Source organism: Metarhizium album (genome assembly GCF_000804445.1).
Source record: "Metarhizium album ARSEF 1941 chromosome Unknown scaffold_17, whole genome shotgun sequence".
Lineage (NCBI taxonomy): Eukaryota > Fungi > Ascomycota > Sordariomycetes > Hypocreales > Clavicipitaceae > Metarhizium > Metarhizium album.
The window spans coordinates 90,170-118,150 of record NW_024467591.1 but is presented as its reverse complement, the minus strand read 5'-3'; the positions used below and the strand labels follow the sequence as shown (position 1 = coordinate 118,150).

Sequence of the window (27,981 nt, the reverse complement as noted above, 5' to 3'; positions counted from 1 at the left end):
GCTAGGCTTACCCCATGGCCCCAAACTCGCCCGTGTCGTTAAACCTCGTCACCGAGCGTGCCAAGTCTCCCGCCAAGCCATCCATCAAGGCCTGATCAACTACGCTTTCCTGCCACGAAAGGGCAACAGTCAACGGCCCCCCGCTTACACTGGCGAGTCCCAGAGACAGCGGCGAGCCCGTCACCATTGCCCCGTTTGTAAAGTACATCCTTGACACGGTGAAGCCCGGCCCCGAGGCCGTCTTGAAAACACCAATGTTGCTGACTTCCCAGGAGGCGGGGCGCGGCTGGCCGTGTTTCTTATGGAAGAAGCCGAGCCAGTCGGAGTTGTACTTCATCAGGCCGCCGACGTCGTCTCTAGGCAAGCTGGCCAGCCGTGTGTTGAGATCCTGCTTCACCTGCTGGGCGATGCCCCAGATGTCTTGGTCTGGGGACTTGGAGGTGCGCAGGTGGTCGATGAGCGGGGCGGGGAGTTCGTGCTCGTGGGCGGTTACCAGGACGCGGAGCGAGTGTTTGAATTCCGGGTCGGCGGAGGGTCCTAGGAACGGCCGCAAACTGATGGGCGTGGTCGCCACGAAGGACGACGTTTTGGCTGCGGGGAGCCGAGCGCAGAGGGAGGCTGCGGTGAGGGCGTGGAAGAGGCCGGTGATCGTGGTGTTGTGTAGTCTGCATGCCTTGAGGAGCTTTGCGACGACGGGGCCCTGGAAATCCACGGCCTTGGTGAGGGTCACGTAGGGGATGGAGAAGTCTATGGGTTTGCTGTGCCAGGGGACGGGTTTCTTGCCGCGGAGTCTGGCAGGAGCGAGTTGGTTCCAGAGGGCTTTGGCGAGGTACAGCGGGGAGTTTGAGAAGTCGACGATTTGGTCCTGGGCTTCGGGGAGTTTGGGGGCATCCGGGAAGTGGAGTGAGGAGGTGGTGTTGGTTGTGTTGGTGGTGTTTGCTGGCCTTTGCTGGAGTTGGTGGTTGAGCTCCTCGAGGAGGCGCTCGTGGAAGAGCTTTCCGCTGGTGCCATCTAGCAGAGCGTGGTGGAAGGAGAAGATAATGTCTTGGATGTTGGATAATGCCCGTGGGGCGGTTGGGCTTGGTTTGATGACGGCAACTCGCCACGGGGGAGTATCCTCGATGTTCAACCAGGCCTGGCTGTGGTGCCAGCCTTGCTGAGACGCAATGTGGTCGTTGTACTGGTCCAGAGTCTCGCATGAGGCTTCGAGTGTCTTGAAAGAGACGTGGTTCGCCAGATTGATGGCTTTGACGTGGCAGAAGGCCGCCTCGTTGGTATCTTGTTTGCTTATACCAACCTTGAGCATCGGCTGGGCAGAAACGACTCTGGCCAGCGCGGGATACAGCAGCGCGGCATCGATCTCCTGACCAGGCGCGGGTGCGTTGTAGCGAGAGGTTACTGTTACGCAGAGGTACAAGCGCATGTAATGACGGGCAGAAGAATACAGCTCGCCGCAAGGGAGTCAGCACGGGGACATGATGGCTTGCGGCGAGTGAAAGGATGAAGCGTCATACTCACATTGGTGCCAGTCGACGCAAGGCTGTTGAGGTCTCGGCGTGGCGGTCCATGATGCCCGGAGGTTGTTGACCGGTCATGATTGAAGTCGTATTGTGCCGTCCGGCCAGGCGTTGGTGTTTGCCAGCGGGACGGCAATGCAATGGGTTTTTATATATCAATTGTCATCCATGGCTTCGAGTAGATCATGCCGACACAAAAGCCGTCTTGGTATATCCTTGACGCGGTGAGGGGTATCTCGTTATAATCAACGTTGATAGGACTGCTCGTTCTGGGCGCGTTTCCCAAGAAGCATTTGGGGCACGATATACAGGGAACAATCGCCTCGAACAATCCTGGCGAGCACGACGCCTTTGTCAAGCAGGTGCGAGTCGGCGGGCGGTGGTGTCCCATGGGCACAGCCGCGGCGGCGCCACCACTGCAGCGGTGATCAACGTGTGAGGATGCCGTGAGTTGGCGCTGGGCTGGGTTTGAAGTTTGAAGAGGGGAAAGGCTTACATTTGAACTGGGCAGCCGAGCACTCGGGTCTTGAGCCAATCAAAGATGATCATCAGAAAGAGGCAGTTAAGTCCCGGCGATTGGCCCAAGCTCAAGCTCGAGGGCGGGGGAAGGAGCACCCGACCCTTGTCTGTCGGCGCTTGCGTCTGTCTGCACAGTGCCGCGACCCGTCGGCGCCAATGGCCAGCAACACGCGCCGCCGGAACGGCACCTGCGGCCTGCAGACCGCAGGCCATCATCGTTGACATTTGAAACGTCGCCAACACTGACCTCGTCCGCCACTTGACAATAACCCAGCCTGTTTGACTGCTCAGGCCGTTCAACCAGACCTCACCATTGTGGCGCCTTGATGCAAACGCGCCCGCGACACCCACTGATATCGCCAGTCATTGACCAAAGTCATTGTTGTTGCATGTACCAAGCTACACCACGAGACACCCCGTCGCGTCCCACGCCGCAGTTCCATACCGAACCATTGCCACGAGCCACTGCGCCCAATGCTATGCCGGCAATCGCGGCTACCGACCGTCTCAGCACCTAGCAGCTTGCAACCGGCGTCCACGACAAATATGCAGTCGCTTGCTGCCGCTGCTTGAGGCGCGCGCGTTACCGAGTACATCACATCCAACGCCGCGGGCAAAAGGCGGAATCACGCGCCAGACGTACCCATGGACCGTGACGCCGGGGCGGCGGCATTGCGGCCGAATCAACTGCATGTAAACCATGAGACTAGGAAACCGCTGTTCTCCAACAATGTCCCGCGAAACACGGGCAATCGTGTTGAATCCTCTTCTGCTTCCGTCGGTACTGGTGCCAGGCCCGGCGTTCTCGGGACAGCAGGACACGCTGGGCCAACGCGACGAGCGAGATCTGATCCACAGAGCACCACGTCCGGAGCTGGAAAAGCTCAACAATCCTTCGATCCGAACGCCAGCACCGCCAGCATACTCTCCTCGGGCGGCAGCCGAATACCTCGACCCAACATCTCAGGCCTCCAGCACCGGCGACCGATTTCCTTGGCAGAGGCTTTCAAGCTAGCCCGGGAGGAGGAGGAGGAAGCCGACCGAGAGCGACAACAAGGAGGTTCACCGAGTCCGGCGCCGCGGGTTTGGCGTGCGCGGCCTGGGCCGTCCCAGGACGAGACTCGGGCACGAAAATCCGTGGCCGAAGATCCTCTCGATAGGAAAGCAGGGGCACAGCAATTTACTGGCGCAAAACTATCGGGTTCGCAGTCGCCCATCTCGAAACCGAGAGCTACAGAGCCTGGTGCCGCCACATCTCAGAGAGGCAACGGCCCCAGCTTACAGGACCGCATAAATGAATGGAGAACGAAGTCGCGACCCGGCACCGACTGGACTGAGAAGTCTCCAGAATCCCTGAGAAATACCACTGATGAGGCGCGCCTTCCTGAACTGGTACCTGGAATCGAAGACGTGCCCTTTCGATCCGTTGAATCACCAGGTCGCAATGGTGCAGTCACAATCGCGTCTCCGTCAAAAGATTTTACATGGCAGGTGGACCACGATTTTACGGCTGGAGATTTACAGGTGTCTGATAGCCCACGAATAAAGATAGGGAATAACAGCAACAGGCCGTTTGCAAATCGTCCGTCGCTATTGGAAAGAATCGATATCAGGCCGCCTACACAGCTTACAAGTCCCCAGACAAGAAATACCAAGCTTGATGAGATTCGAGCACGAGAACTCAATATCGAAGGGCCCATCTCGGCAGGACAATCAACGTTGACACCACATCATCCTCGAAAGTATACCAAGTTGGACGAGATCCGGGCGAGAGAAGCTGCGGCCGAAAAGCAAATACCTATTCCTGATCGAAATCAACTACGGCCCAAGAACACCAGGCTAGATGAGATACGACAGCGAGAAGCAGACGGCTTGTCAAGACGTGCACTTGCCGCGGCCCGTCTAGAGGAAATCAAGGAAAAGAACGCTATGGCGAGGCCGTTTTCGCCGGAAAAGGGCAAATCACGAGTTGGCCACGATAATTTCGTCGCGATGCGACCGCCCACTCGCCCCAGATCAATGCACGAGGATGGAGGAGAACGTATTCCAGACACCCCAGTCACAGTGTTCAAGGGTCGTCGCCCTAAGCAGGAGAACATCAACCCTGATGAGACGGGGACTGTTCATGGCAATGGCAACAGCGTAGCATCAGTGAAGCCGGAGGTTGATGAACGAGACTTGCTTCGAAGGCTGGCACGGGCCGCCAGCTCGAGCCCAGCAGCAGAGCCAGTGAATAGACGTGCTCCTCTCGCAGAGCGACAGAAGGCAAACGAAAGTGAGAATGTCGGGACAAGGCCAATATTGGCGGGACGTTTCACGAACAGTGGACGGAAACCAGCCCTCATCTCTCACACCAAAGATGCTGAATCCCCATCCCAACGACCAACAGTCGGATTTGCTGGCCTAAAACGCAGCTCATCAACCGAATCAGCTAAGAGCAAACGATCAAGTATGCATTCAGAGTCGGATCCCACTGCTCGGATAGAGGCCGAGGCGAAGCTGTTTGCGCCGCGTGACGATTATTCTGAGCCAGGATCTGTACGAGCAGCATCGCCCGAGTCGGACAATGACGAGGCGGAAGACGACGCGGAAGACGACGCGGCGGAGGCTACCCCTAAACCACAAAAGCATGAGTTTCCGCATATGGAGACCCCGCGGGTCACCGGTGCCTATGTCGAAACGCCCGCAACGGCCAGAGTAGAGAAAGTCAAGGAGGAGGGAAGGGAGGACATCAAGTCATTGGGGGAGAAGCTGACGGGTTCAAGAGGCGTAGCGTCAAAACCAGATGCCGCCACGTTATTTCGTGATAAGAGAACGAGTCTGGCGTGGCGGAGCAAAGACGAAGACACGGCCTCTGAGCCTGGTGCCAGAGGGGGGAGTGCAGATATATCGGCAAAAGCACATGCGGCAAGCAAGAAGGCTCGGTCACGATCACTGCCTCGCAGCCGACCAATAGTAAAGAATTCGGCCAAACCGCCGTCGGTCCAGGAGGATTTGCGCGAACTGCAGCGCAAGCACAACATTGAAGACTCGACCATAGATGACCTGGAAGACATACTGAGCGGTCGAAAGCAGGCATCGCCAAAGCTAAAGCAGCTGCTGGAGGAATTACCCGTCAAACCGGAGGACAAGATGGATGACGAGTTACGAGCTGTTGAGGAGGAGATGCAGAAGATGAAGAAGGGCGATTCAGAGGACAAGGACATGTCGGCGGGCGAGATGGCTCTGTTTGACAAAATGAGCAAGACGCTCCGCACGGGATTGTCCAACATACATACTGCCAAGCGTGGCATCGAGAGACTGGAAGGCCAGGTTGCCAACGCCGACAAGCAGTCAGAGGCAGACGAGGATGATGAGCCTAAACCGCCCCGGCTCCAGAAACACCAGCATGCAAAGGACCACAGGCCTTTGACCGATGAGCCGTGTCCAAAATGCACGGCAAAGCCCGATCCCACGAGCCTTGCCTATTTTCCTTCCCCGGCGCCCAAACTGTTGTATATCAGTCCTCGCCTTCTTCGTTGGTGTTACATCGGTGCTGCCATTGTTTTACTCTGGTGCATGGCCGAGTGGGCTGTTTGTGGCAAATACTGTCGACCAACAGCGTGTACAACTACACCGTGCGTGTATTCCTACGACGACCCAACGTTTGGCAATGCACTTCCCGTGAAGCTAGACCAGTGGACGACGGGAGGAAACGGCCGCAAACTGGCGACGTGGGTGCTGGAAGAGCTTGAGGACTGGGCGGCAGACGTGAACGACGCTGTACGTGGACGGTCGTTGGAAGACATAGCAGTCGATCAGCTGAGCGCAGCCGAGAGACGGCGACACCGACGTAGACTCCGAAAAAAGGGCCTCGTCAAGCCGCCGACAAAGGCGGCGCCGGACCAGACGGCGAAATGGGAAGCATGGAGACGGTCAAGGCTGGAAAAGGAGAGACTTGACGACATGGGATATGAGACGGGCGATGGCTGGGCCGGAGACGGCATGGGCGGAGACGAACGGGTGTGGTGAAGGATATTCGTCGTGTTTTTATTTTAATCTTGAGCGAGGGCATGAAATGAGTTGCTTTGCTAGTTGGCGTTGGGAATTCGTCGCCACCGCGGTATTCCGGTCGCAGGGGGGGCGTTGAGGAACAAAAAGTTGTATTATATATATCCATGCATATCTTGTCCATGATGGAGGAAAAGGAAGCAGCTTCTTTTTGCCTTGATGCAAACGCCAAAGAACACCCAGCTTTTGCCCTTTGCCCAGTGTTGAGGGGGAAAAAAAACCAGCAAACAAAACAGTCCAATGCCACCGCCGAGTATCATCAGTCCTCGATACCATCCCAGGCCTCATCCTCGAGGCCTACTTCTCCGTGCCCCTCGTCGTCACTCCGCCTCGCCCCCCAAGGCAGCCTCTCGTCGGCATAGCTCTCCGAGGCCCTGTTCCGCACGCTCTTGACGGGGCTGGCCCTCAGGGCGTCCACCATGTCGCCGACCTCGCGCACCCACCTGTCCCTCGCGGCCGCGGCGTCGTCGTCGTCGTCCTCGTCCTCGTCCCGGCCCAGGGCCCTCTCCCTGTCCAGCTCGTCGACCCACAGGTCCAGGACGTGCAGCCTCAGGCCCAGCGGGGCGCCGTCCTCGTCGTCGGCATCAAAGGCCCGGCGCCTCCACAGCTCCAGCATCTGCTCGACGCGCGGGCCGAACCAGCCCTCGCGCCTGGCGAAGCGCACCTGCGCGGCGAACGCGCGCCGCACCAGCAGCAGGAACTTGTCCATGCGGAGGGCGTCGATGGACGCCCACTGCCGCGACATGACGTCCCAGAAGCCCGTGGCGAGGGGCACGGCGCACGCGCCCGGCGCGTCCAGCGGCAGGCGGGCCAGGTCCGACGCGAGCGCCTGCTGCGGCCGCGGCCCGTCCGTCATCCACAGCGCGTAGTAGAGGCCCGTCCAGAGCTTGCGCGCCTCGGTGGCCGCCAGGCCCGTCCGCGTCGACAGGTACGTCTGCAGCGCGGCGAGCGATTGCGTCCGCAGCTTGCGGTCTGTCGTCGGGTCGGGCGTCAGTCGGGCAGCCGGCCTGCCCGGGCTCGCGGGGGCGTGGGGAGAAGAGGAGGGAGGAGGGAGACGTACCGCTCGAAGCGAGGTTCCTGATGAACGGCATCTGGGCTTCGGCGCCGGCCATGGTTCTCGGTGCTGCGTCGTCGTCGGCGGCGGCGGCGATTTTGCGTTTCCAAATGGCCCGTGGTGAGGTGACGCCGTCGCTCGCTCGCAGGTTGAGTGAGGTTGACGAGAAAAATCGAGGGTTGGTGGCCCCGCACGCGCACGCACTTGCATCCATCTGGCTTATCTTATCGGAGCTGGAAAAGGCCGGCAGACGAGACCGTCACATCCAGCCGAGGTGGAGGATGATCAACACCACGCACACACCACACCCTTGGATAGTACCGACACACGCCCGTCCGTACTCCGTACCCGGTGGGAAATGCCCCTGAGCCGCGCAGGCCGCGCAGGGATGCCTCCAGCAGCCGCAGTCGACGAGCCGGGAACGAGCGGCTCAGCTCAGCCCAGCCTCCATCTCCCTCCGCCTTGATGTCCGCACCCGAGGCCCCACGTGCGACGATGCCTGCCCGTTCCCGCGAAGCTGCCCCGCGGCAAGACTGACTGCCAGCCGCCAGCCGCCAGCCGCCAGCTGCCGGCCCCGCCATCCATCCCTCGTCCTCTCTCCCCATCCTCACCTCCGTCCATCCATCTGGCCGTGGCTCGACCTCGACGGCTTCAAAATCCCCCTCCATCCGCCCCCCCTGGAACCGCCAAACGTCGTCCGTCCCGAGCCAGCCATGTCCACCAAGCGCATCAGCAAAGTACGTCCCCTTTCCCCTTCCCCCCTCCCCCTCCGCTTATACCAAGAACCCAACCCGGGCCGGTTACTAAAGACCTCCCCCCAACCAAACAGGAATACGCCGAAATCTCGAAATCACCCCCCGAGGGCTTCACCGTCTCCCTCCCGCCCAACGAGTCCATCCACACGTGGCAGGTCACGCTCGCGCCGCCGCCCGCGTCGCCCTTCCACCCCGGCAAATACGGCATCCTGCTGACCCTCCCCGCCGAGTACCCCTTCAAGCCGCCCGCCGTGCGCTTCACCACGCGCGTCTACCACCCCAACGTCACCAACGACTCCCTCGGCAACGTCTGCCTGGGCATCCTCAAGCCCGAGAACTGGAAGCCCTCGACCAAGATCGCCGCCGTCCTCGACGCCCTGCGCAACCTCCTCGTCGAGCCCCAGCCCGACGACCCCCTCGAGGAGAGGATCGCCGACGAGTACCGCAACGACCGCGCCGCCTGGGAGCACAATGTCCGGATCCACGTCGAGAAGCACGCCCGCGCCGAGCCTGTCTTCCCCCCGCTCTCCTCCAAGTGACGTGGCCGTGGGGAGGGGCGCGCCGCGCCCGTCAACGAGCAGAGCAGAACAGAGCAGAGCAGACGGACTAAACGTTCGCCGTGAGAAACGAGCGCCGCGAGAGGGGGCAGAGAATCGGGACACAAGTGTACTTTAAGCCAGACACCTGCATCAATTTTTTTTTGGTTTGTCTGTTTGCCGCACTGAGCCGCCCTTGCGTGCGTCTGCATCCAAGACGGCCCGTCCCGTGAGCATGTTTCTTGCACAGCCTGCCTGCCTGCCCCCCCTTGCTTGCTTGCCTTTGCTTCGCGGGCCAACATTTGAAGCTACGGGCGCGGGCGCTGGGCACGGGGCACACGGGGCACGCCAAACCACAAAGCCGCTTCTTTCGAGGGCATTCAAACACCAGACAGACACCGGCCCGTCCACGCCTCAACCATTACTTTGCTCATTGACAGCCCTGTCAACTGGCCCCCTTCTACCTATGTAAAATATGCTGCCTTGGCGACCCCTTGGCTACCTTGCCAGATGCCTTTGTCTATCCAGAATTGACAAAATAAAAGAAAAAGAAAACAGAAAAAAGACCAGACGATACATGATCCCAGTACCCATCTATGCACGCACATCACCAAAAACACTTTGCATGCGCACGCCTCCAAAGCAGGCCGCAAGGTGTGCATTTCAACGTCGCCCCATCATGCCCATGGTCACTCGCCATTCCCATACCGACATGCCAACTCCAGCCTCACACTTTGACGCAGGCGTAAAAGGTCATGAGGTATCAAACACCGCCCACTTGGCCATCGTGGCATCCTTCCCTTTATTTACTCACGACAGCTCCTGGTAAAGTGAGTTGTGGTGGATCAAGAAAAGGACAGAGGGAAAAATAAAATCAACAGGTATGCATGTCATCCGGAGTAGAAATCGCAACGCTTCATGGAGGAATCATCAATTATTCCGGATAAAGGTCCAAAAAAAATTGAAAAGAAAAGAGGGGTGCGTAACGTCGATGGGCCGTTGGAAGAACCGAGAAGAGAGAAAGAAAGGGAAAAGAGCAAAAGATAAAAATAAAAATAAATAAAAATAAAGAAAGAGGGTATCAGTTGAAAATTTGCGATTGCCATCCACGTGTCTCGCCACGGTTTGGAACAGAAAGAAAACATGCCAAGAAACAGAAAAAAAATTATAATGCCTCCTTATGGCGCAGTAGACTGTCGGATCCGTGTTTCAAAACACAGTCAAACCTCTGCAGCTCTCAGAGTGGCGCTCTTTTTCCTCCCAAAGAGAGTGCCCCTGCGTGATATGGTGCCCGACTCTACTTCAGTCAAGTTACCGCAGACATCCGCCATTTCGCGCTCTTGCTTGGTTTTTTGACGCCTCTCCTGTCGGCGTTCGTCAATGGCTCCCTGACTGAGATGTCCAAATCCGTTTCGTCGCTTGAAGCAAGCTTCAATGAGAGCATTGGCGTCGAGCATTCGCCGCGGGATTGTCTGGACAACTCCAAACATTTCCATTGGATCCTTGACCGCCTTGATCTCACCCTCGCCGCTCTTGAAAATCGCCAGTGCAATGCGGAAGAGCGTCTTGGAACCCTCGTAGAAGAAGACATCCCAGACTCTCAGCGTCGTTTCAATCGGCAGCGTGCCAATATAGCAGCTCATGAACCAAGCCGTCATGCACAATGTAATCGGAGGTAGGCGATCTGTGGACAACCTTGGCTGTTCCCGCCGTCGCAGAATCGGCCTCGTTTTGAGTACGGATTTACTCGTACTGGGCCGGCCTGTCGAAAGATTCTCCAGTTCGCCACCAATCTTGTCCCATACAGAGGGCATCGTGTCGCGCAGCTCCGTCATGAGCACACCCAAGTCCACTTTTGATCCTTCCAGGCTCATGTCATGGGTGCCCGGCAAGTAGATGATTGTGATTACATTCAGCAGCCAAAAACATTGTTCTTCCGTCTCTACGAACAGCAGCAAGAGTCCGGCGAGGAAATTGAGGCTCTGGCAGTAGCCGATGCGTGGATTGTAAATGGAAAAGGCGTGCAAAACACGGCGAAGGGACGTGATGATTGGTGGCTCATTCGAGGCGGCAGGCAGCGGTCCCGGGGTTCTCTCATCCCCAGAGGAGCCCGTCATGGTCGATTGGCTGGTTCGCTCGCTGTTGGGCACGGAACTCAAGTTTGCTGACGGCCTGAACTGAATGTTGTCCGGGAACGTCCTGTGCAGGTCCCGCTCGATTGCCTCGACATCCACCTGTTTGGCCGACTTATGCAGGAGCCTTTCGTATAAACCGGCGTGTTTAGCCAATATTGCCGGCCCGCCGGCATAGTAAAACCACGCTGCTCCACGCCAGTCGGGCGGTATCCCTTTCCGCACAAACCTCTTGGTCTTGGCATTGGGGGAAGGGAATCGAATCGGACGGTCAGTCATCAGGGCACAGTCTTTGAGGTAAGCTACCCACTTCCGTCGTCTCCGAGCAATATAGACCGAGTATTCCGCATTCCAGGCATCATACTGTTCTCTAGTAATGGATTGGTTGGCCTTCTTAAAGCCATATCGGTCGCGTGAGCCGGGGTCCTCAGGCTCAGCGGGCATCAAGGTGACCCTGGAGAGTGTAGGAACAGGAACCGGAACCGGAGACGGGGTAGCAGTGGTATCAGCTGTTTGAATTTCCTTGGCGGTAGCAGGATCTGATATGATTGACGGCTCCGAGTCAAGTGACTTGGCCGAATCCCGTTTTTCTGGCATGTACTCGTCGGCCTTTCCAGCGATGGCTGCCACAGATGCTGTGAAAGCTGGGCTGGTAAAGATCATTTTCGATTGACGAATCTCGGCGTCCAGCGTGGAACGCGCGGTCGGTAATGGTGGTTCGAGACTGTTCTCAGCAGCAGAGGCGCTGAAGGGAATGCTCGGAACAGCAGGAGGAGCGGATCGACCATCTGGTTCCGATACAGCAGTCATAGGTCTCAAGTCGAAGTTGCCTTCGCTCTCGGGATCATCAAAGTCACTTTCGTTTTCATCTTCGTCATCCGCAAAGCCCTTTTCGTACATGCCCATAACATCTTCCAAGCTGGGCTCGTCGGGGTTTTCGAGTGAGGTGACAGAGCTGTCTTTTGTAAGAACACTGCTGCGCTCTGTAACAGCGGTACCAGGGGTTGTCGAGGCCGTGAGCTGGGATCTGAAACTGGACCGAAATTCATCCCCGCTCAGCCAGGGAGCGGCCCCACCCGCAACTGGGCTTGTCAGAGGTGTTGAAACGGGATACTCGGGGCGGCTAGCAACAGCAGCAGTCCGAGCGTACGTAAGAGCCGGCGGACCTGTGGCATTTCTGACACGGTGATGCCGTGGCTCAACGAACTCGCTGTTTGCATAGTGTAATGGGGAGGCGTGGGCGGAGGCCGACTTGACAGAGGAGGCTGAGGGACGTCTAGGCCGTTGCAATGGGGGCGTATGTGGCAAGGAGTTGGCGAGTTCCAGGAGGCGGTCTGTGGGATTTGACATATTAGCTAGACGTGGCCTGACAAGATCTGAACTGTGAAGGCCTTCGGGTGGTCCAGCTTGGCGTATGCTCTGCTTTCGTGGTCTGGAAAAGTTCTCGACCAAGGGGGTGCCCTCTGATGAGCGCATATTTGCCAAGGACGTTTTGGCTCTAATGGAACGAGATGGCGATTCGTTTCGAGGTTCTGGGGTGCCTATCCTGAGACTGCGAGGGCTTCGACGAGATGGAGACACAGCAGTTTCGGCTAGAGGGGGAAACGGCTGGGGTGGTATAGCTTCAGGTTGCACAGTCGGTGACGCTCTCGAACCAGAGCTTGGACTACAATTCAGCAGGTGCAGTCCATGAGAAAGCGAGTCCCATCGTGGCGAGACGGGTAATGGAGGTATGTCAGGTAGCCGTGGCACTTCATCTGCAGCAGATGTATCGACGGTGAGCGGCTTGATTCGCGATGCATACAAGCAATACTTCCGATTGAGACTCGTGCGCTGGTCAGGAAGTAGAAGATCTTCATCAGACCGAGGATGCGCCACAGAGTCCATTGTGCCAGTCCAGAGCGCCGGGACGGCGGGAGATGCTCTTGTGAGGTCTCGTGTCTTGCGTATCGGAAATGCATCTATATGAGGTGTTGCCGCACCTGCTTCCGAAGACGGGGGGGTTTCGATTCGAGAAGTGGGAGTAATCGGTCTGTATTGCATGGACGCGAGGTGGTTCGTGTACCAAGAACAATGGAGCCACTGCTTCAACAGTCAACGATGATTGGAAGAAGAAAGACGCAATTCGACATATCCGGGAAAATGGTCTGGCTCGTTGCTAGAAAGGAGCTGATGAGACTGGTTGCAAGGTTATCTGCCGCAATATATGAAGCCGATATTCTCATCGAATTTCGAACAAAGTGTGTGAGCGTCAAGCGGGAGAGCAAACGCAGAAAAAGGAAAGACTTGGGGTCGGTCAAAGGAGGGTTCGGGTGAGGGTTCGGCAATAGTCGTCAGTCGAGCCTTGGTATGTTGAACAAGCTGCAAGGTTAGGAAAGAGCGCAAACCAGGATTTGCTTTTTGCGCTGTGCCTTGGCAAAAGCCACGATGGCTAGCTGTCGAAGGGAAGGAGAGAGGGGAGGTATCGAGGCAACGAAGCATGTACAGCACGGATCGAGGTGAGGATTGGGAGCATAGACCGGCTGCGGAAAGGAGTGATGCGGGAGAAAAGCGAGGAATGCTGTGCCTGGATGTTGGAGTCCAAAAAGGTTTACGCTTTGGCCCGAATCGACGTTGTTGGCTGAGAAGGTTGAGCAGAGTAAATTTGGTTGGACAGAACGAAGTCGGCCCGTCGACGGTTGAAAGTTTGCAGCGGCGGCTGGCGAGGTTTACAGCTCCACAATCTCGCAGACCCAGAGCCAGGACCAAAGCCGAGGGTCGGTAGTTGAAGAACGGAAGACGACGATGGCTTGTTTGTGAGACTGGCCACGAGAGGGCTGGATATTGTGCGAAAAGTCAACGTGTTGGAGATGTCTCGTCGTCGTGGCGTGTTGCGGCTGCGGCAGGCCGAGACGGCACCTGGGTTTGGTGCCCTTTTTTTTTTTTTCCCTCCGTCGGCGTCGACGTCGCTCGACTCGAGGTGTTGTCACAGGCGGCGCGGTCAATTCAAGACAATGGCAACGAGCAAGCGCCACCAGAAAAGAAAACAGAACACGCAAGCACGGCTAGCGTGCTATCGGCGACGCTATTCCAGCAAAGAGTCGATGCTCGAGCGTGGACGACGAACGGCACGGGTGGAGGGAATGCAGGACGAATCCAGGACAACCACGCTTGCATGCCGAGTCGGGCTCGATTCCTCGATAAATCGTTGGTGCTGCACAAGCGCACGAGTTGGTCAAATGATCCGTCAGCGCTGACCTTTTGCCCAAACTGGCAGATATGGGATGGAACAAAATGTCAGACCCAGCACACAGCAAGACAAGTTACAACTCCAAGGACAGAGCGAGAGTGAACGGCTGTGGACACCACTATGGATACCAGCTACTCCGTACTTATTAGTACGTAGTAGGAATTCCCAATGTGCTGTAACAATACGAAGTACGGAGCACTCGATACGGATGGATCGGGTGGATGGACGAGATTGCTGGACAGGGACAAGGGCCATGGGCCATGACAGGCGCACTCCGTACTCCGTAGACGAGCAAAAAGCAATCATGGTCTGGCTCATCAAAACACACACATCACATTACGGAGCAAAGCCGGCATCAATGTTGATGCCGTCGACACCGAGCGTGAGAGACACGAAAACCTGCTGTAAGGGCGGTGCTAAAGTGAGGAGAATTTGGACGAGGCCACCATTGGGGTGAGACGAGACGAGCCCGTCCTGTCCGTCCGCCCTCGAGTGATTTCCATCCAGCCCGAAGTCACGTCTGGTTCAAATTACTCGCTGACCTGGACCCGGCACCCGAAGCATCGCCGACTGATACTTGCCATAATCCAAAAAAACAAGCCCCGTCGCGCTAGACTCGCGCTGCCGCGACCCGATCACGCCGCGCGCGAGGCATCGAGCCCTCACCTAAGGTTGTTTTCCCGGCACGCCGTATTCCGCCGCATGGCCCAGTCGCGACCTGAGCCGCCGAACAATGAGAGCACCAAGACCCGTCAATGCACACGTCTCACGGCTCATCTCCAACAAGTCGTGACTCGTGACGGCTGCCCCGTGCCGTGGGCAATTTGCGTACCTTGCTACCTGGGTACATCGGCGTCGCCTAGCGGTACTTTCGAATACCCAAGGCCATGATGACCAGGCAGCACTGGCCAGTAGCGCAGGCGAAAACCAAAAGTACCAGCCCGTAGCTTGCTGGCACTGGCAGGTTGAAGGGCGGCCAGCCGAACGGAGCTGAGCTACTTAAGGAAGCAGCCCCAGCAGCAGAGAAGCAAGCAACTTTGTTGGGTCTGGCGTGATTCTCCCTGCCAGCAACATTGAAACATTCAAGTTGCCCATCCAACCCAACCCCAATGCCATGGACGGCCTGCAACTGTCTGGCATCTTGCCTTGTGCCCAAACTCAGGCCATGTCGACGAGGCTACTGCGCTGAGCACGCCCCCTGCCGCTTTCAAGAAACAAAAACGTCTGCGAGCTGCGACGCCTTCCATGGACCTGTGACAGCGTCTAATTTCACACAATGGCGCCAGTCGTTTCAACGGTGGCACGGCGGCACCACGGCAAACCTTTTCCAAAGCGCAGCCCATGATGAAGTTGCAAGTCCCTTGAGCACATCCTCCGTCGTACAGGGCCAAAGTCGGCGTCTTTCAACGGGGATGCAATCCCTTCGGCCTCACCGTCTGACACTCCCAGGGCTCAGCTAGCCCCAGCCCTGCCTGGTATATCATCCTGCCAAGGCCCTCTTCCTTCGAAGCACCGACACCTTGCTTTCCTGGGCAAGCCAAAAAAGCTCGACAAGGCCAATGTAGCTGGCTTCGGCACTAATAGTAGTGCCGAAAGATTGCTGCTAGCATGCTTCTAGGCGGCACCTGCTATTACAAGCAGTTCCCTGACTGACGCCATCAACGCGAGGAGAGCAAACGGAACAAAAAATGCACAGCACTAATGGAGTCCGGAGTACTGTTCGCCGGTTTTTTTGTTTTTTTTTTTTTTTTGAAAATTTGGCCCCCTATACTCCGTACTACCTACGTCGGCTATTGCTATTGGGGCTACCAAAATTGCTATTGGGGCTACTATCGCCCCACCACTATCTAAATTCGGTCTAGTAGCGAGCTTCCTACACCTCTATATACATTTTTACATATACCTATATAGTTGCAGCCGCCCTTAATTAAATATAAAAGTAGTTAATTAATATTAGTAAATTTTTTAATAGCGCTAGTATAGGCAGGCTCTAATTCGCTTAAAAACGTGATTTCTAGTGTTTTTGTTTAATGTATTTACTTTCTAGCTTATTAATTATTCTAGGGCAGTTATAGCTGCTGCCTTAGCTCCTAAGGGGTTATTTATTAAAGCTGCTGCTGCTCTTCTAGCTGTATTTAAGGGATAATTTCCTTAATATCTAGCTTAATTGCCTATCTCTTAATTAATCCACCTTAGCTGTTATTTATATAGTTATTTAATTGCTGTATAGACAGAATGTTAAGTCTTTAGCGGCATTATTAACTTGCAGCTTGCTCTGCAAGGTCTGCTTGTATTGCAGATTAACAGATGCTTAGATTAACTTAGCGGCAGTAGCTGCTTCTTTAAGAGCTTAGTTAAGGCAATTAAGTAAGCTATTAACTATTATTTTAATTTATATTTTAGTGTTTTTCCTTGTTATTTAATATAGGCAGGCGCTGCTAAGCTTAATCAACCTTATAAGGATGTTAGATTTAAAGAAATTAAGCATTAGAATTCTATAAGTCTATATTAGCAATATTTTCTATAATAAATTGCAGGGAATAATAACACTGCCTTACTAGCAGCTTTATAAGCTACTAATAAGAAGAAATATTGCTCTTTATTAGCAGCTCTTTTGCTTGTAGCTTAATAATAATATTATATATATAAAGCAGTATATATTATTATAAAAAAGAGCCTAAGTAAGGTTAAAGCTTTTATTTATTGCAATAGTTAGCATTAGCAAGCTTATGCTAATAAGCTAAGAGATTAACAGCTTTATAGAATATTTATATAGGCAGCACACTAAGCTATTTGCTATACTTATATAGGCTATACTGCTTTAACTTCTACTTAGCTGCTTATTAATAATATTTACAATCTTTTTTCTTAAGCAATTAATTAAGCAATTTAAATAGCATATAGAGATCTTCTATGCCTATATATATATAGAACTTTGTATTGTAATATGCTGCTTTATAAGAGCTATTAGTTATATAACTAAAATTCTAAAGATATTATATATAGCAGCAAGCCTACTGCTGCTTTTAACTATAGTAGGTCTTTTTAATATATTTAATAATATTGTTTTGCTGTAATTTATATATCTCTTTTATTCTAGTCTAAATTAAATTAAACTTATCTACTTAGGATATATAAATAAAAGCCTTTACAGCTTTAATTATTTTATTAAAGTATTTATTAAAGGCCTTTAGCTTATTAGAATTATTATTATTAGCAGAAGGCTTCTAAATTAAATAAACTTTAGCCTTAATATTTATATAAATATACTAAACATAAAGCTGCTGCTAAGTCTATAGAAAAATAGCCTTTAAAGTATTTTTTATTGCAAGCTCTAAGTTAGTTATAATAACTTTAGGTTCTATAATATAGTATTAAAGTTGAATTTTATTAAGCTTAAATAGAAGCTACTAGTAGCTATCCTCTTCTTATAAGCTTAGTAGCCTAAAGGCAATATTTGCAATTAAATTTTAATTTATAATTATAATTGCTTTAAATAAATAGAGGCTATAGTAGTTAGTCTTAAATATATTATCTATTGCAATAAATTCTAGGAAAGTCTTTTAATTATTAATATAGTTATTATAGGTCTATATAGCAGCTTTAAAATAACTCTTATTATTATATTTCACGCTATATAGCAATTTGCAGTCTTAGAGCTGCTTTACAGCTTATTATATTAAATTAAAACCTTTAAGGTCTTTCTTGTAGATCTTTACAATTTAATTATAGAGGTTTTTATGCTAGAAATAAAGCTCTTTCCCCTCCTTACAAGCTTCTTTACATATAATCTTACTAATTTCTTATACTAGAAGAGCTTAGTATTTTATAAGGCTTGCAATTTGCTCTTTCTTCTTTATTATAAATTAATAATATATAGAATTTGCTAATACCTTAAGGGTTTAATTGTAATTATAATTGCTATTAACTACTTAGTAGGTCTACTGCTAGTTTCCCCTTTTCTTAGTAGTTACTAGCTTAAGCTTAAATTTACAGTTAGCTTTTTTTATTAACTATTATTAAATTCCCTAAGACTTTATATGCCTCTTAGTATTATAGTTGCAGAGAATATAGCTAAATTAAGGCTAGCAATATTTGCCTATATCTATATACTTAGTTATAGACTTTTTAATAAATGCTATACTATTTGCCTTTGCCTAAGCCTATAAATCGCTCTAAAGCTTATTAAAGCTGCTATAAGTCTATAGTAGAGGCATTCTAGGAATTAGTTAGTTAATTAAGTTGTTATAATTATTATAATTATTAGCAGGCTTATTAAATTGCAATACAAAGAGGTTATTGCTATTATTATTATTATTATAATTATTATAATTATTATTAAAAATCTTAATATAGTTAGTATTTATTGTAATAATATTGTTAATAAAAAAGAAGTTAAAAATAGCAGCTTTTAGCGATATTATGTTGTTGCAAGAAGGATGCCTTATGCGGCAGCAGCAGCAGCTGCAGCGTGTAATGTTTTTTTGGTTGTGCGCTGCGATTTTCGTGATAATTGCTGCATTGCCAGGGCGTTGTATGTGAAAATGTATAGAGGGGTGTGGCATTGAAGGGTGTGGGTCTGAAATCTAGGTGGGGCGGTAGCCCCAATAGCAATTTTAGTAGCCCCAATAGCAATAGCCCCTACGTCAACGCTTCGCCAAGCTTGATGCCCGTCACATCCCTGGCTGATAGAAAAAAAGGGTAGGGGCAGCCCCGGCCCGGGGCAGATCGCCGCGACGGTGCTTCTCAGACTGTTACAACGACAAGAACCGCCCGTGCCTGGCCAGACGGTGTTTCTTTTCAACTGTTTCAGACCCTTCCAAATGCTCAGTGGCCATCAGTCGACGCCACCTCGTCAGCCACGTCTGCGAAGATGTTAACCGAGCGGCAGGCTCTTCGTTGAAGTTGCTGCTACAATTCCGTACTAGCACCGAGTACGGAGTACCACAGCACCACAGTCGACGAGATTGTGCCGCGGATGGTTACTGGTGACTACTCCCTACGTATTCCGCAGCACGGGTGGGGACAGGCCCCTCAAGTGAGCTTCAGATTAACTTGAGGCCCATCCATTCATGCAAGGGACGCTAAAAGTCGCGAGGCACTCTAGTAGTACGTGTTGAATACGCACAGTATACGGCTCATGACGATGCCCTGACATCTAAAGAGCTTTTCGAACCCATGAAGACGAAAAATCCGTCACACAAGACACTAGTAGCATGGATCGACGACCAACAATGCAAGGAGTGGGCTGAATCTCAGGGGTGTAATTGACCCCTGAGGCTGCCTTGACTACCGGAGATTCGAGAAATCATCGCAAGGCGCCAGTTCTTCCGGCGCCGTAAGACCTCGGTGCGTGAATGCTGCAGCATTCCGTGCGACTCTGGTGTCCTCTTCCGCCGCCGGCCTAGGCACATAAATAACTATTCCCAATCATGGCGTGGCGCTACTCCGTACGGAGTACTTTAAGGCACAGTATCTCGTCCAGTCGGATGATGAATAGTGCTCCGTGCAACTCTTACGGTGGAGCCAAGCCCTGCCTAAGTTAGTAGTTACGGCTCTTGACAAGATCTCACCGAGTCACCACAGTGTACCAGACTCCATGTTGTGCCTTCCTGTTTACACAAGTTTCATGCAAGGCATAGTCTCACTTACACTCGGCTATGTAAGGTGACGGAGAAACAAAACATGATGATGAGTTTCCCGCTTATCTTGCTCTCGGCAAAGACGGCGCCGTCGTTTGTTGATGCATCCCTTGCTTCGGGCCGCTGAGCAGATCTATCCAGCCTGGAACCCTATTGCAGCGGGTGATGGCCCGAATTGGGCTGCATGGAGACTAGCCCAGGTCGCAACGGCAAATGCTTGCTTGCTTCCATGATGAAAAGCGACTTCTGTTCATGATTCTACAGCCTGGTTGGAAATGGTGGATGTCCCTGGGGACGGCTTGCTCTTTCGAACGGGGTGCATTCATTCATGTCTTTTGCGCCAGCACCAGTTCGACATCGTCACTGCTGGGCCGCTGCGGATCATCTGTGGTATAGGTTAGCTCGTCGCTCGTGCTTTGAGGGCTCTCGACTTGTCCACCAGGCGATTTCCCCAGCCGGCATCTCGAAGCCCGGGCGACGATAGATCATAAGAGAAACAGGGGACCGCCGTACCCAGAGTCCAGCCTCCATTTTTATCAGTTGGAATTCATAACCAATTCGATTCGAGTTTTAAAGACGCTGACTGTTCGGGATCACATCGAACACTCGGTTGCAATCATCTACATGCCATAGTCATCAGGTCCAGTTGGACGCGCCCTTCTCCTGGCAATATCTTCTGAACACTAATAGAAGTAATTCGATCAAGACAATTTTATTACAGATTGTCCGGGCTGGTCTCTACGCAATATAATGGTGACACGCTGGGTTTGTCATTGCTAAATATAACCGGTGGAACTACCGGATGCAGTCTGACACGATATATCAGCCAATCATCAAAGATATACCAACACACCGAGGTAAAATGGTGTAAGGCACGATGATCCAGCACATATTTTGGCTTAATAATTTTTCAAATACCACTATACGTACATCGTTCCGAGCAACTTACATCAGTCAACCTCACTGGCCGTTGATGGTTCATCCCCGTTCATGGTTTCAGCCGCGCCAGAGAAGGAAATGGTTAGCGCTCGACACAAACCGCAGCGAAAGATTAATTGAGAGTCGGAAGATGAGAGGGTACTGATAAAAAGTTGGCATGGCCCTTGGCTGCCATAGCGTCAATTCTCCGTCCAAAGCCTGGCAGTTGATGAGCTAGCGTTCGCGCTGGCTTCTCGACAAGATGTGTCCCTTGAGCGGCATATTTGGACGGGCCATCACGGCAAACGACTTGCGCCAGCCGGTGTGGCAATCCGGGCGTCAGCAGAAAGGGTTGTACAAACACCGCCTTGTTCTACAGCGCGAGCAGTAACAGCCGGGGGGGGGGGGGGAGTGCGTTTGAAGCCCGCCTTTGCTGCTTGACCTGACCGGCTGAGACTAATCCCAGACACGACCGCCATGCACAGCATCGAATGTGTCAACCGGAGGAGCACCAGATATATCCAGGAGATTTTCTTGTACTCCATTCTTGACTGATCGTGAGCCAGGGCGATGGCTCGTGCCGTGAACTGTGAAGCGCGTGCACGCCCTCTGCAGGCACCAAGTGAAATACAGCTTCGGTCACACTGCACGAATTCTCCGATTCGTCGATGGAATAGTCCATCCAATACGCCGTCAGAAATAGGAATAAGGGGGCGATGCGCGATTGTCATCCGTCCGTCAACCCTAGCGACTCTATTACAATAGCCAGTCTACAAATACATCAAACATCCTTTCTCAAGATGATTTATATCGCAAGCGCGCTGGAGTCACGACCCCCGCCGTTGCAGACCTTCAGCGCCCCTGTTTCTGTCGTCACATAAGCACGGGTAAAGTGCCGTAATCTCATCAAAGCCCCCGGAGTGACAAGAGGGTGGCGCGGGATTATCCAGCGATTGCGAGAAGCCAGGCAGGAGGAAAAGAGAGTTTGAGAGAGACAAGTAGAGACAAGTTTTGACGATGAAGGAGTGGTGGCACTATTCATCGCCGCCCGCTGCCACAGCCTCGGGCTCTGCCTCTGCATGAGCTGCAGGAGGTTCAGCCGCCTTGGCAGCTTCCTTGGTAGGCGCCTCGTCTTTGCCGTCGGTAGCGTCGCCGTCGGCGCCCTTCTTTTCGGAGTCGTCACCGTTGGCAGTCTCGCCATTAGTGACCTCGTCGCCAGGGACCTCTGCCGTCTTGCGCCTCTTCACGGGTGGTTGATCGTCTTCATTGCAGAGGAGGTACGTCGTTAGAGGCGGGCTCATGTCGCGGCGAGTGCTCTCAGTTGCTGAATATGCGACTTACCATGTACGCCATTCTCTTCGGCCTTTGCGTCCTCCTCGCCCTCGCCTCCATCATCGGCCTCGGCTTCGGCTTCGGCTTCAGCCTCCGCCTCATCGTCATCCTCTCCTTCTGCTTCCTCGTCATCCCCCTCAGCCTCTTCCTCCTCCTCAGCATCGTCGTCTTCATCCTCGTCTGCGGTAGAGACGTACCTATTACCGGGCTGGTTAGTCCACGTCGCTCGAGTACGCGTATAAGTGGCAGATGGGCTGAGCGGAATGGGCGCAGAATTGTTCTTGCCTGGGGGGCGGGGGTCCGATTCATGTCAATTGATTTTTCAATTGAGACGGAATTCAGTCCCAGGGCCAAATCGATTGACAATGGCGCGGTCAGGGCTAGGTGGGTGGCTGAAGCTGTGTTTACGAGGTCGGGTTTGGAAAACAGACTTACTCCTCTTCCTCACCGTCATCATCCTCGGGGAGGGAGACGAGCTCCTCCTCCTCCTCGTCCTGCTTTCTCTTTCGGGAAGACATTTTGGGATTGAAAAAGTGTGAAGGACCAGCAACGTGGGTGAGGCGATTTGGGGGAGAAGGGGGGGGGTGTAAGTGGGTGCCTGCCGTGCGAAATGGATGACAACCACAACACGACACACGAGAGGACAGAGAGAAGGGGAAAAAATAGAGGAGGAAGGCCAGGAAAAGCCGGGAGGGAGAAGGCTACTTGTACGTCTGGCTTGCGCTGGTACGGAGTACTAGGGCTACGGCAGCGAGGGACGAGGAGAGCGAGGACCAGAATGGCAGAGGAGGGAGGGGACGAGGAGCAGCATGAGCAGCATGGAGCCGACTCAGCAAGTGAGCACTGAGCAGCAGCACACAAAGGCAGAGCAAAGGCAAAGGTAGGGGGGTGCGATCAGGAGCTCCTGGTGCTTGGATCTTGGATACCGCCGTTTTATTAACGACACGCCCGTTGCTGTGGACAGGAGGAGGAACTCTTGGTCGTCCAACTCGGGGCCCTCCTCTGGGATCAAACTGGGCCGGACTGGAGTCCCAACAGGTACTTGGTCAGCCGGCAACACAAGTATGGGCAGGAAAAGTACCCAGGTATACTCCGTACACAACTTGGCTTCGACGTGATTGCCATACGGAGTACGGCGTACTCCTCAGTCACTTTGGCTCTAGACCAAAAGCAGCTCGCGCGTGCTTTTTTACGTCAGCCTTGGAGGGGCAAGACTCAGGGAGCCGAGCTGATCTGCTGGAGAGCTACGCCAAGGGTGGTAGCTTGAAGAGGTTGAGGAATGACGTTGAGTGAGATGTTGCGGCACTTTGCTGGGCTCCATGACCGGGCGACGGGTGGCGGAAGGAAGGCAAGTTGCGTACGGAGAATTGGAACATGAGGGAGGGAAAAAAAAAACAAGACACAATCAACCACGCCAGAGACGGACCGTTTGTCGGGGTAGTGTGCGATGATTCCACAGAGAGCGCGCGAGAGAGGAGCGAACCGGGAGGAGGCGAGCGAGCGAGGGAGGCAAGGCAAGCAATGGGTTGGGAACCAGAACCAGTCCACTCTGTGAGAAGGAGGAAGAGGAGGATGGCTGGCTGGCGGGCGGGGTGGAGGACGACGCGGAGGACTTGTCGGCTACCTGGATGCAGCGCCTCTCGACTTTGTCTGCTGGGTGGTGGCCTTGATGAGTCCAACCCCCAGTGCCAGTGGTCTGGCCTCGTCTTCCGGATGCTTGGGGCGCTCGTCTCGTCTCGTCTCGCCTCGTCACGCCTCGTCACGTCGTCACCAATTGCGGAGCTTGGGGCGTTTAATAAGGGCATATTCTGGGCACACGGAGGCTTTGGCTTTGGCCACCACGATAAACATGGCGCCAGGCCTCTCTCTCCTGTGCCCTCTGCTTCTGCTTCTGCCGCCTTGGCTGCTCGGCTCTTGCTCCCCTGTTGAGGTTGAGAGGGCGAGTTCCTCTGGAGACTGGAGACTGGGGCAGCGACGCTCCCTCCCTCCCTCCCTCCCTTCCCCTCTCCGACCAGGGACCGGGCTGTCTTGTCTGCCTGGCCGTCCTGCCTGTCCGGCCTGGCTCGTGTGCTTCGCAGCGCGGGGGGCGTGGGAATCGTGGAATCGAAGCCACATCCCAAGTCTGCGCAACAGGGTGTGTCTGTAAGGGCCGGGCCTGGGTTGGTCCAGCAAATCCACTTGTCGCTCTCCAGGCTCCCAGCTCCGTTTCTTTGTCTCTCCGTCTTTCCGGCCTGTCTGGCTTTCGACCTTGCGCTGCGCTGCGCTACGGCTACGGCTACGGCTACGGCTACGGCTCGGCTCCAACTCGTACGGCCAGGTTTGCCTCGTGCGGCAGGCTGGGCTGGTCTTGCCCGCCTCGTCATCTTTTTTTTCAAACGTCTTTTATTTTTTCCACAGACTGTCGTGAGCCATGGATTCATGGTTCTGTCGAATCTCTGCGCGCCCAACGGCAAACGCTTGTCGAGGCTGCTTGGAGGCTGAGAAGCTGCATTCGAGCTGAAATAGCTAACCTACCCTCACGTCGCCGCGAGGAGGCGCAAACCTCTCGAGGCCCGGCTTAGGAAGATGGAGCAGAGCAGCATCATGAAGCAGCGAGTCCGTCTGGTCGGCCTGTCCAGCCACCCTGCTGCCGGACCACCATCCGAGAACGGGACGCCACCGCTATCCATCCAGGCTTTGTGTTTTCTGTTTCCTTGACTTTTCTAGTCAAGCCGGGGTGCAGCAACTCGGGCACTGAATAACCTGTAGCCTAGATAGACGCCTCGCCCGTGATGCACGCAGTGACCACCACCCCCGGGCTCCGTACAAACTACAATGCGGCAGGCAATTGAGGATGCGACCACGGAGTATGAAGCACTGCTTCCGAGCTCGTCGCCGATGCGGTCGGCAGAGGCGCGGCGGCCAGAGTCGCATCATGACGGCTAGACAGGGCAGGGCGTCTCTTCTTTGACGTCTTTTTGCCTTTGCGGACTCGAACGTGCAAATTCCCAATCCATACGTGCGCCCGTCCATCGCCGTCGTCGTCAGGAGCAAACCGCTTGCGCCCGTCAAGGACATGGACCACCTGCGCCGACACGCAGGCCACCATTGCATTCTGCACTCGGGACGGCGGACCTGCGATTTGTCGTCGACGACAGCACCGAGTGCCGGTGCCGGCTCCCGCGCCACCCAACCCGCGGGTCCACGATGGAACGGAGCCGACCCAACGCCGGTCGGCCGCGGCCCAACCAACCACGCTCTGCTCTGCACGTCGCCGGCGCAGGCTTCTCGCGACCGCACACCGCAGCGCGCAGCTCGCATCTCGCAGCTCGCATCACCGCGCGCACCACGATCCACGACCGCCTCGCTGGGCAACCATGCCGCGCCCGCCGCCGCAGAGCTGCCCGTTCTGCACCATCGCCGACGCCCACCGGCCCTACGACCCCCTCCGCCCCCCGCCGTCCGTGGACCCGGCGCTCACGACGCCGCCGTCCTTCGTCGTGCTCTCGACCCCCCTCGCCGTCGCCTTCCTCGACATCATGCCCCTCTCGCGCGGCCACCTGCTGCTGTGCCCGCGCGCCCACCGGCCCAGAATCACCGACACGTCGCGCCGCGAGGCCCTCGCCCTGGGCGCCCACGTGCGCCTCCTCTCGGCGGCGCTCGCCCGCGCGACCGGCGTCCACGACTGGAACGTGGTGCAGAACAACGGCGCCGCCGCCGCCCAGGTCGTGCCCCATGTGCACTACCACCTCATCCCGCGGCCCGAGATTCGCGCCAGCGGCCGCCTCAGCGAGAGCTTCACCATGTTCGGGAGGGGCCGGCGCGAGGAGCTCGGCGACGACGACGACGCCGCTGCTCTCGCGGCCGGCATACGCGCCGAGGTGGCGCGCGTCTTGGCCGACGACGACGACGACGACGAAGCCGAGGACGAGGCCGGGCCCAAGTTGTAATTTGGATCCTGTGTCTGTGGGCTTTGTGCTTGGCGCCTGATATGCCCTGCATTTTGGCTGGCGGCGTTGGACTAGACGGACGCGTTTGGATTCTGGGCGTCCCCTTTCCCCTCCCCTCCCTGCGCAAGCACACGGCGGGTTGTCGTGTGGCATGTTGGATGTTGGATGGGGGGGATGGGTCTCGAGTTTGAGCCTCGCACACGGGACTGGGACACATGGGTCTGGGTTTGGCCGTGAGAGCGGGACGGGCACGTCGAGGTGGTTTGCTTTACGTATGGGCCGATGGCTGGACGAATTCGTGGGCTCACATTGACTAGGGACGGGCGGCGCGACAGTTGTGTTGTGCCTGGGTTACATAGAGAGACAGAGAGCGTCTAGACTGCCGTTTATTCATCCTCTTCAGGGCTAGGTCATCGCTACGAGTCCAGTCCGAGTCCCCCCAACACACGTGAGCCCAGACCGTCGCGGTTCCAGCAGCCCTCGCATCCGACTACTCGTCGTCCCCGAAAAACACCTTGGCCGGCAGCCAGGCGTCGCCGCACACCTTGAAGCGCTCCTGGATGCCGTCCAGGCTCTTGACCTCGTCGTCCGTCAGAGACCACCCGTCCAGGGCAAAGTTGGCCTCGATGCGCGACGGCGTCACGCTCTTGGGGATGACGCTCCAGCCCTTCTGGAGACCCCACGCGAGGAGCACCTGCTGCGGCGTGCGGCGCTTGGCCTGCGCCACGGCCAGGAGCGTCGGGTTCGTGTACAGCGGCGAATTGGTCGAGCCCAGGCACGAGTAGCCCGTCGTGTGGATGCCCTTGGATGTGTTGTAGGCCACGAGCTTGGGGGACGGGTTGCAGGGGTGCAGTTCGATTTGGTTGACCGCCGGGACGATCTGGCCGCCTGCGTCAGCTGCGAGGAGGGACATGGGATTCTGGAGTCGAGCGAGTCGAGCGAGTCGAGGGAGCGAGGCGGCGCAGCGGGCCGTGGCTCGGGCTTACCTTGCAGCTCTCGTCGGCCAGGAGCGTCTCCAGGTTCGCGATGCCAAAGTTGGACACGCCAATGTTGCGCGCCTTGCCCGTCGTCACCAGCTTCTGCATCTCGCGCCACGTGTCGACGAAGCTCCAGCCAGGCACGAGCTTCGTGCCGTCGCCGGGGACCGTCGCCGCGGGCCAGTGCATCAGGTACAGGTCGACGTAGTCGGTGCCCAGGTTGGCCAGGCTCTCGTCCAGCGCCGCGGCGGCCCGCGTCTGGTCCGGATTGTCCAGCTTGGTGGTGAGCCACAGGTCGGAGCGCGCCACGCCCGACGCCTTGATGCCTGCGCCGACTTGCTTCTCGTTCTTGTACGCTGCTGCTGTGTCGATGTGCCGGTAGCCGTGGCGGAGGGCCGCTTCCACCGCCGTCTGCACTTGGTCGGGCGGGGACTGCCATGTCCCCAGGCCGACGGCCGGGATTTTGGCCCCCGTGTTCAGCGTGTATGTGCGCCTGCCGGTGTTGTCGACGTCAGCTTGTCGTCGAGTGTGCCTGGTTGCGAGCGACATGTTGGAGCAGGGCAGTGATTAGGGTTAGGGTTGCTCACGAGGTTTGGTTGGCCATGTCGGTACGGACTCCGGAGTACTCTGTTGTTTGGACGTTGATGGAAAGAAAGAAGCGCAGGAGGGAGGACGAGGAGGACGAGGAGGACGAGGGAGCGTCGGTTTATATTGTTCCCCTCTCCGGGAACATGCCACTCGGTTTCCCGGGTGCTCCCTGTTGCAACAACTTGGTCGTTTGGTGACGCGCCCGCTCGCCTCGTATTCGTTACACACAACACCCAAAGAGTAAGGTGGTTCGGTAAATGGCGACGGACTTTTTGCCCGCTGCGAGCGAGGGCTTCTCCACACCTTTTCGTCTGTCCGTTTTTCCGTCCTGGCGGGGACGAACAAGGGTAGTTGACTACAGGGTCGCGTCCCAACATGTTCATGGCGCATAGATCGTTGTCTTCGTTGACGGGGACGCTTATTCCGGCATTGTCTGGTGGCGGAGGGTTGCGGTGCCTTGACAACGGATGTGGTTTGCTCTTGTTTGTATCCGGTTCGTTTCAGCGATGCCGCCGAGAGTCATGCATGAGCAGCTCCTGGGCTTGCCGGTCTGGACGCAGGGAGACGCACAAATAAGCAACTCACAAGATACGGTTTACATCATGACCACGCCGTTTCTGTCAGCCTCGACTGCGACAAACCTGACGCGAAGGACGCCAACGATACCCGTGTAAGCAACAAGCACCGACAGAGACCTGTGATCCGCGGCGACTCCGCAACAGAAATCATCGTGCTGTCGTGTACCATGTCCTTGGCGTCACAGCAACTTCGCCGGTTTTGCGAACCGTGAGCCCACGTGCCGC

The 27,981-nt window shown here is 55.0% G+C and overlaps 8 protein-coding genes across 8 annotated transcripts; 3 read left to right on the top strand and 5 right to left on the bottom strand.

Moving 5' to 3' along the window:
• Positions 1-7: 7 nt before the first annotated feature.
• Positions 8-1,423, bottom strand: MAM_05958 (Alcohol acetyltransferase; the record flags this gene model as incomplete). Its single annotated transcript, XM_040824756.1, has 1 exon — positions 8-1,423. The coding sequence occupies one exon, from the start codon at positions 1,421-1,423 to the stop codon at positions 8-10; it is 1,416 nt and encodes a 471-aa protein (XP_040677176.1).
• Positions 1,424-2,681: 1,258 nt separating this feature from the next.
• Positions 2,682-6,047, top strand: MAM_05957 (uncharacterized protein; the record flags this gene model as incomplete). Its single annotated transcript, XM_040824755.1, has 1 exon — positions 2,682-6,047. One exon carries the CDS (start codon positions 2,682-2,684, stop codon positions 6,045-6,047), a length of 3,366 nt encoding a protein of 1,121 aa, XP_040677175.1.
• Positions 6,048-6,345: 298 nt separating this feature from the next.
• MAM_05956 (nucleolar protein NOP52 variant) lies at positions 6,346-7,354 on the bottom strand (the record flags this gene model as incomplete). Its single annotated transcript, XM_040824754.1, has 2 exons — positions 6,346-7,058; positions 7,147-7,354. 2 exons carry the CDS (start codon positions 7,352-7,354, stop codon positions 6,346-6,348), a joined length of 921 nt encoding a protein of 306 aa, XP_040677174.1.
• Positions 7,355-7,853: 499 nt separating this feature from the next.
• MAM_05955 (Ubiquitin-conjugating enzyme/RWD-like protein) lies at positions 7,854-8,434 on the top strand (the record flags this gene model as incomplete). The annotated part of the gene is made up of 2 exons (XM_040824753.1): positions 7,854-7,877; positions 7,970-8,434. 2 exons carry the CDS (start codon positions 7,854-7,856, stop codon positions 8,432-8,434), a joined length of 489 nt encoding a protein of 162 aa, XP_040677173.1.
• A 1,217-nt stretch (positions 8,435-9,651) lies between these two features.
• Positions 9,652-12,450, bottom strand: MAM_05954 (Rab-GAP/TBC domain protein; the record flags this gene model as incomplete). The annotated part of the gene is made up of 1 exon (XM_040824752.1): positions 9,652-12,450. One exon carries the CDS (start codon positions 12,448-12,450, stop codon positions 9,652-9,654), a length of 2,799 nt encoding a protein of 932 aa, XP_040677172.1.
• An 8,936-nt stretch (positions 12,451-21,386) lies between these two features.
• Positions 21,387-22,202, bottom strand: MAM_05953 (uncharacterized protein; the record flags this gene model as incomplete). The annotated part of the gene is made up of 3 exons (XM_040824751.1): positions 21,387-21,613; positions 21,694-21,881; positions 22,120-22,202. 3 exons carry the CDS (start codon positions 22,200-22,202, stop codon positions 21,387-21,389), a joined length of 498 nt encoding a protein of 165 aa, XP_040677171.1.
• A 2,838-nt stretch (positions 22,203-25,040) lies between these two features.
• MAM_05952 (Histidine triad motif protein) lies at positions 25,041-25,613 on the top strand (the record flags this gene model as incomplete). The annotated part of the gene is made up of 1 exon (XM_040824750.1): positions 25,041-25,613. The coding sequence occupies one exon, from the start codon at positions 25,041-25,043 to the stop codon at positions 25,611-25,613; it is 573 nt and encodes a 190-aa protein (XP_040677170.1).
• A 490-nt stretch (positions 25,614-26,103) lies between these two features.
• MAM_05951 (Aldo/keto reductase) lies at positions 26,104-27,139 on the bottom strand (the record flags this gene model as incomplete). The annotated part of the gene is made up of 2 exons (XM_040824749.1): positions 26,104-26,532; positions 26,600-27,139. 2 exons carry the CDS (start codon positions 27,137-27,139, stop codon positions 26,104-26,106), a joined length of 969 nt encoding a protein of 322 aa, XP_040677169.1.
• Between the last annotated feature and the right edge of the window lie 842 nt (positions 27,140-27,981).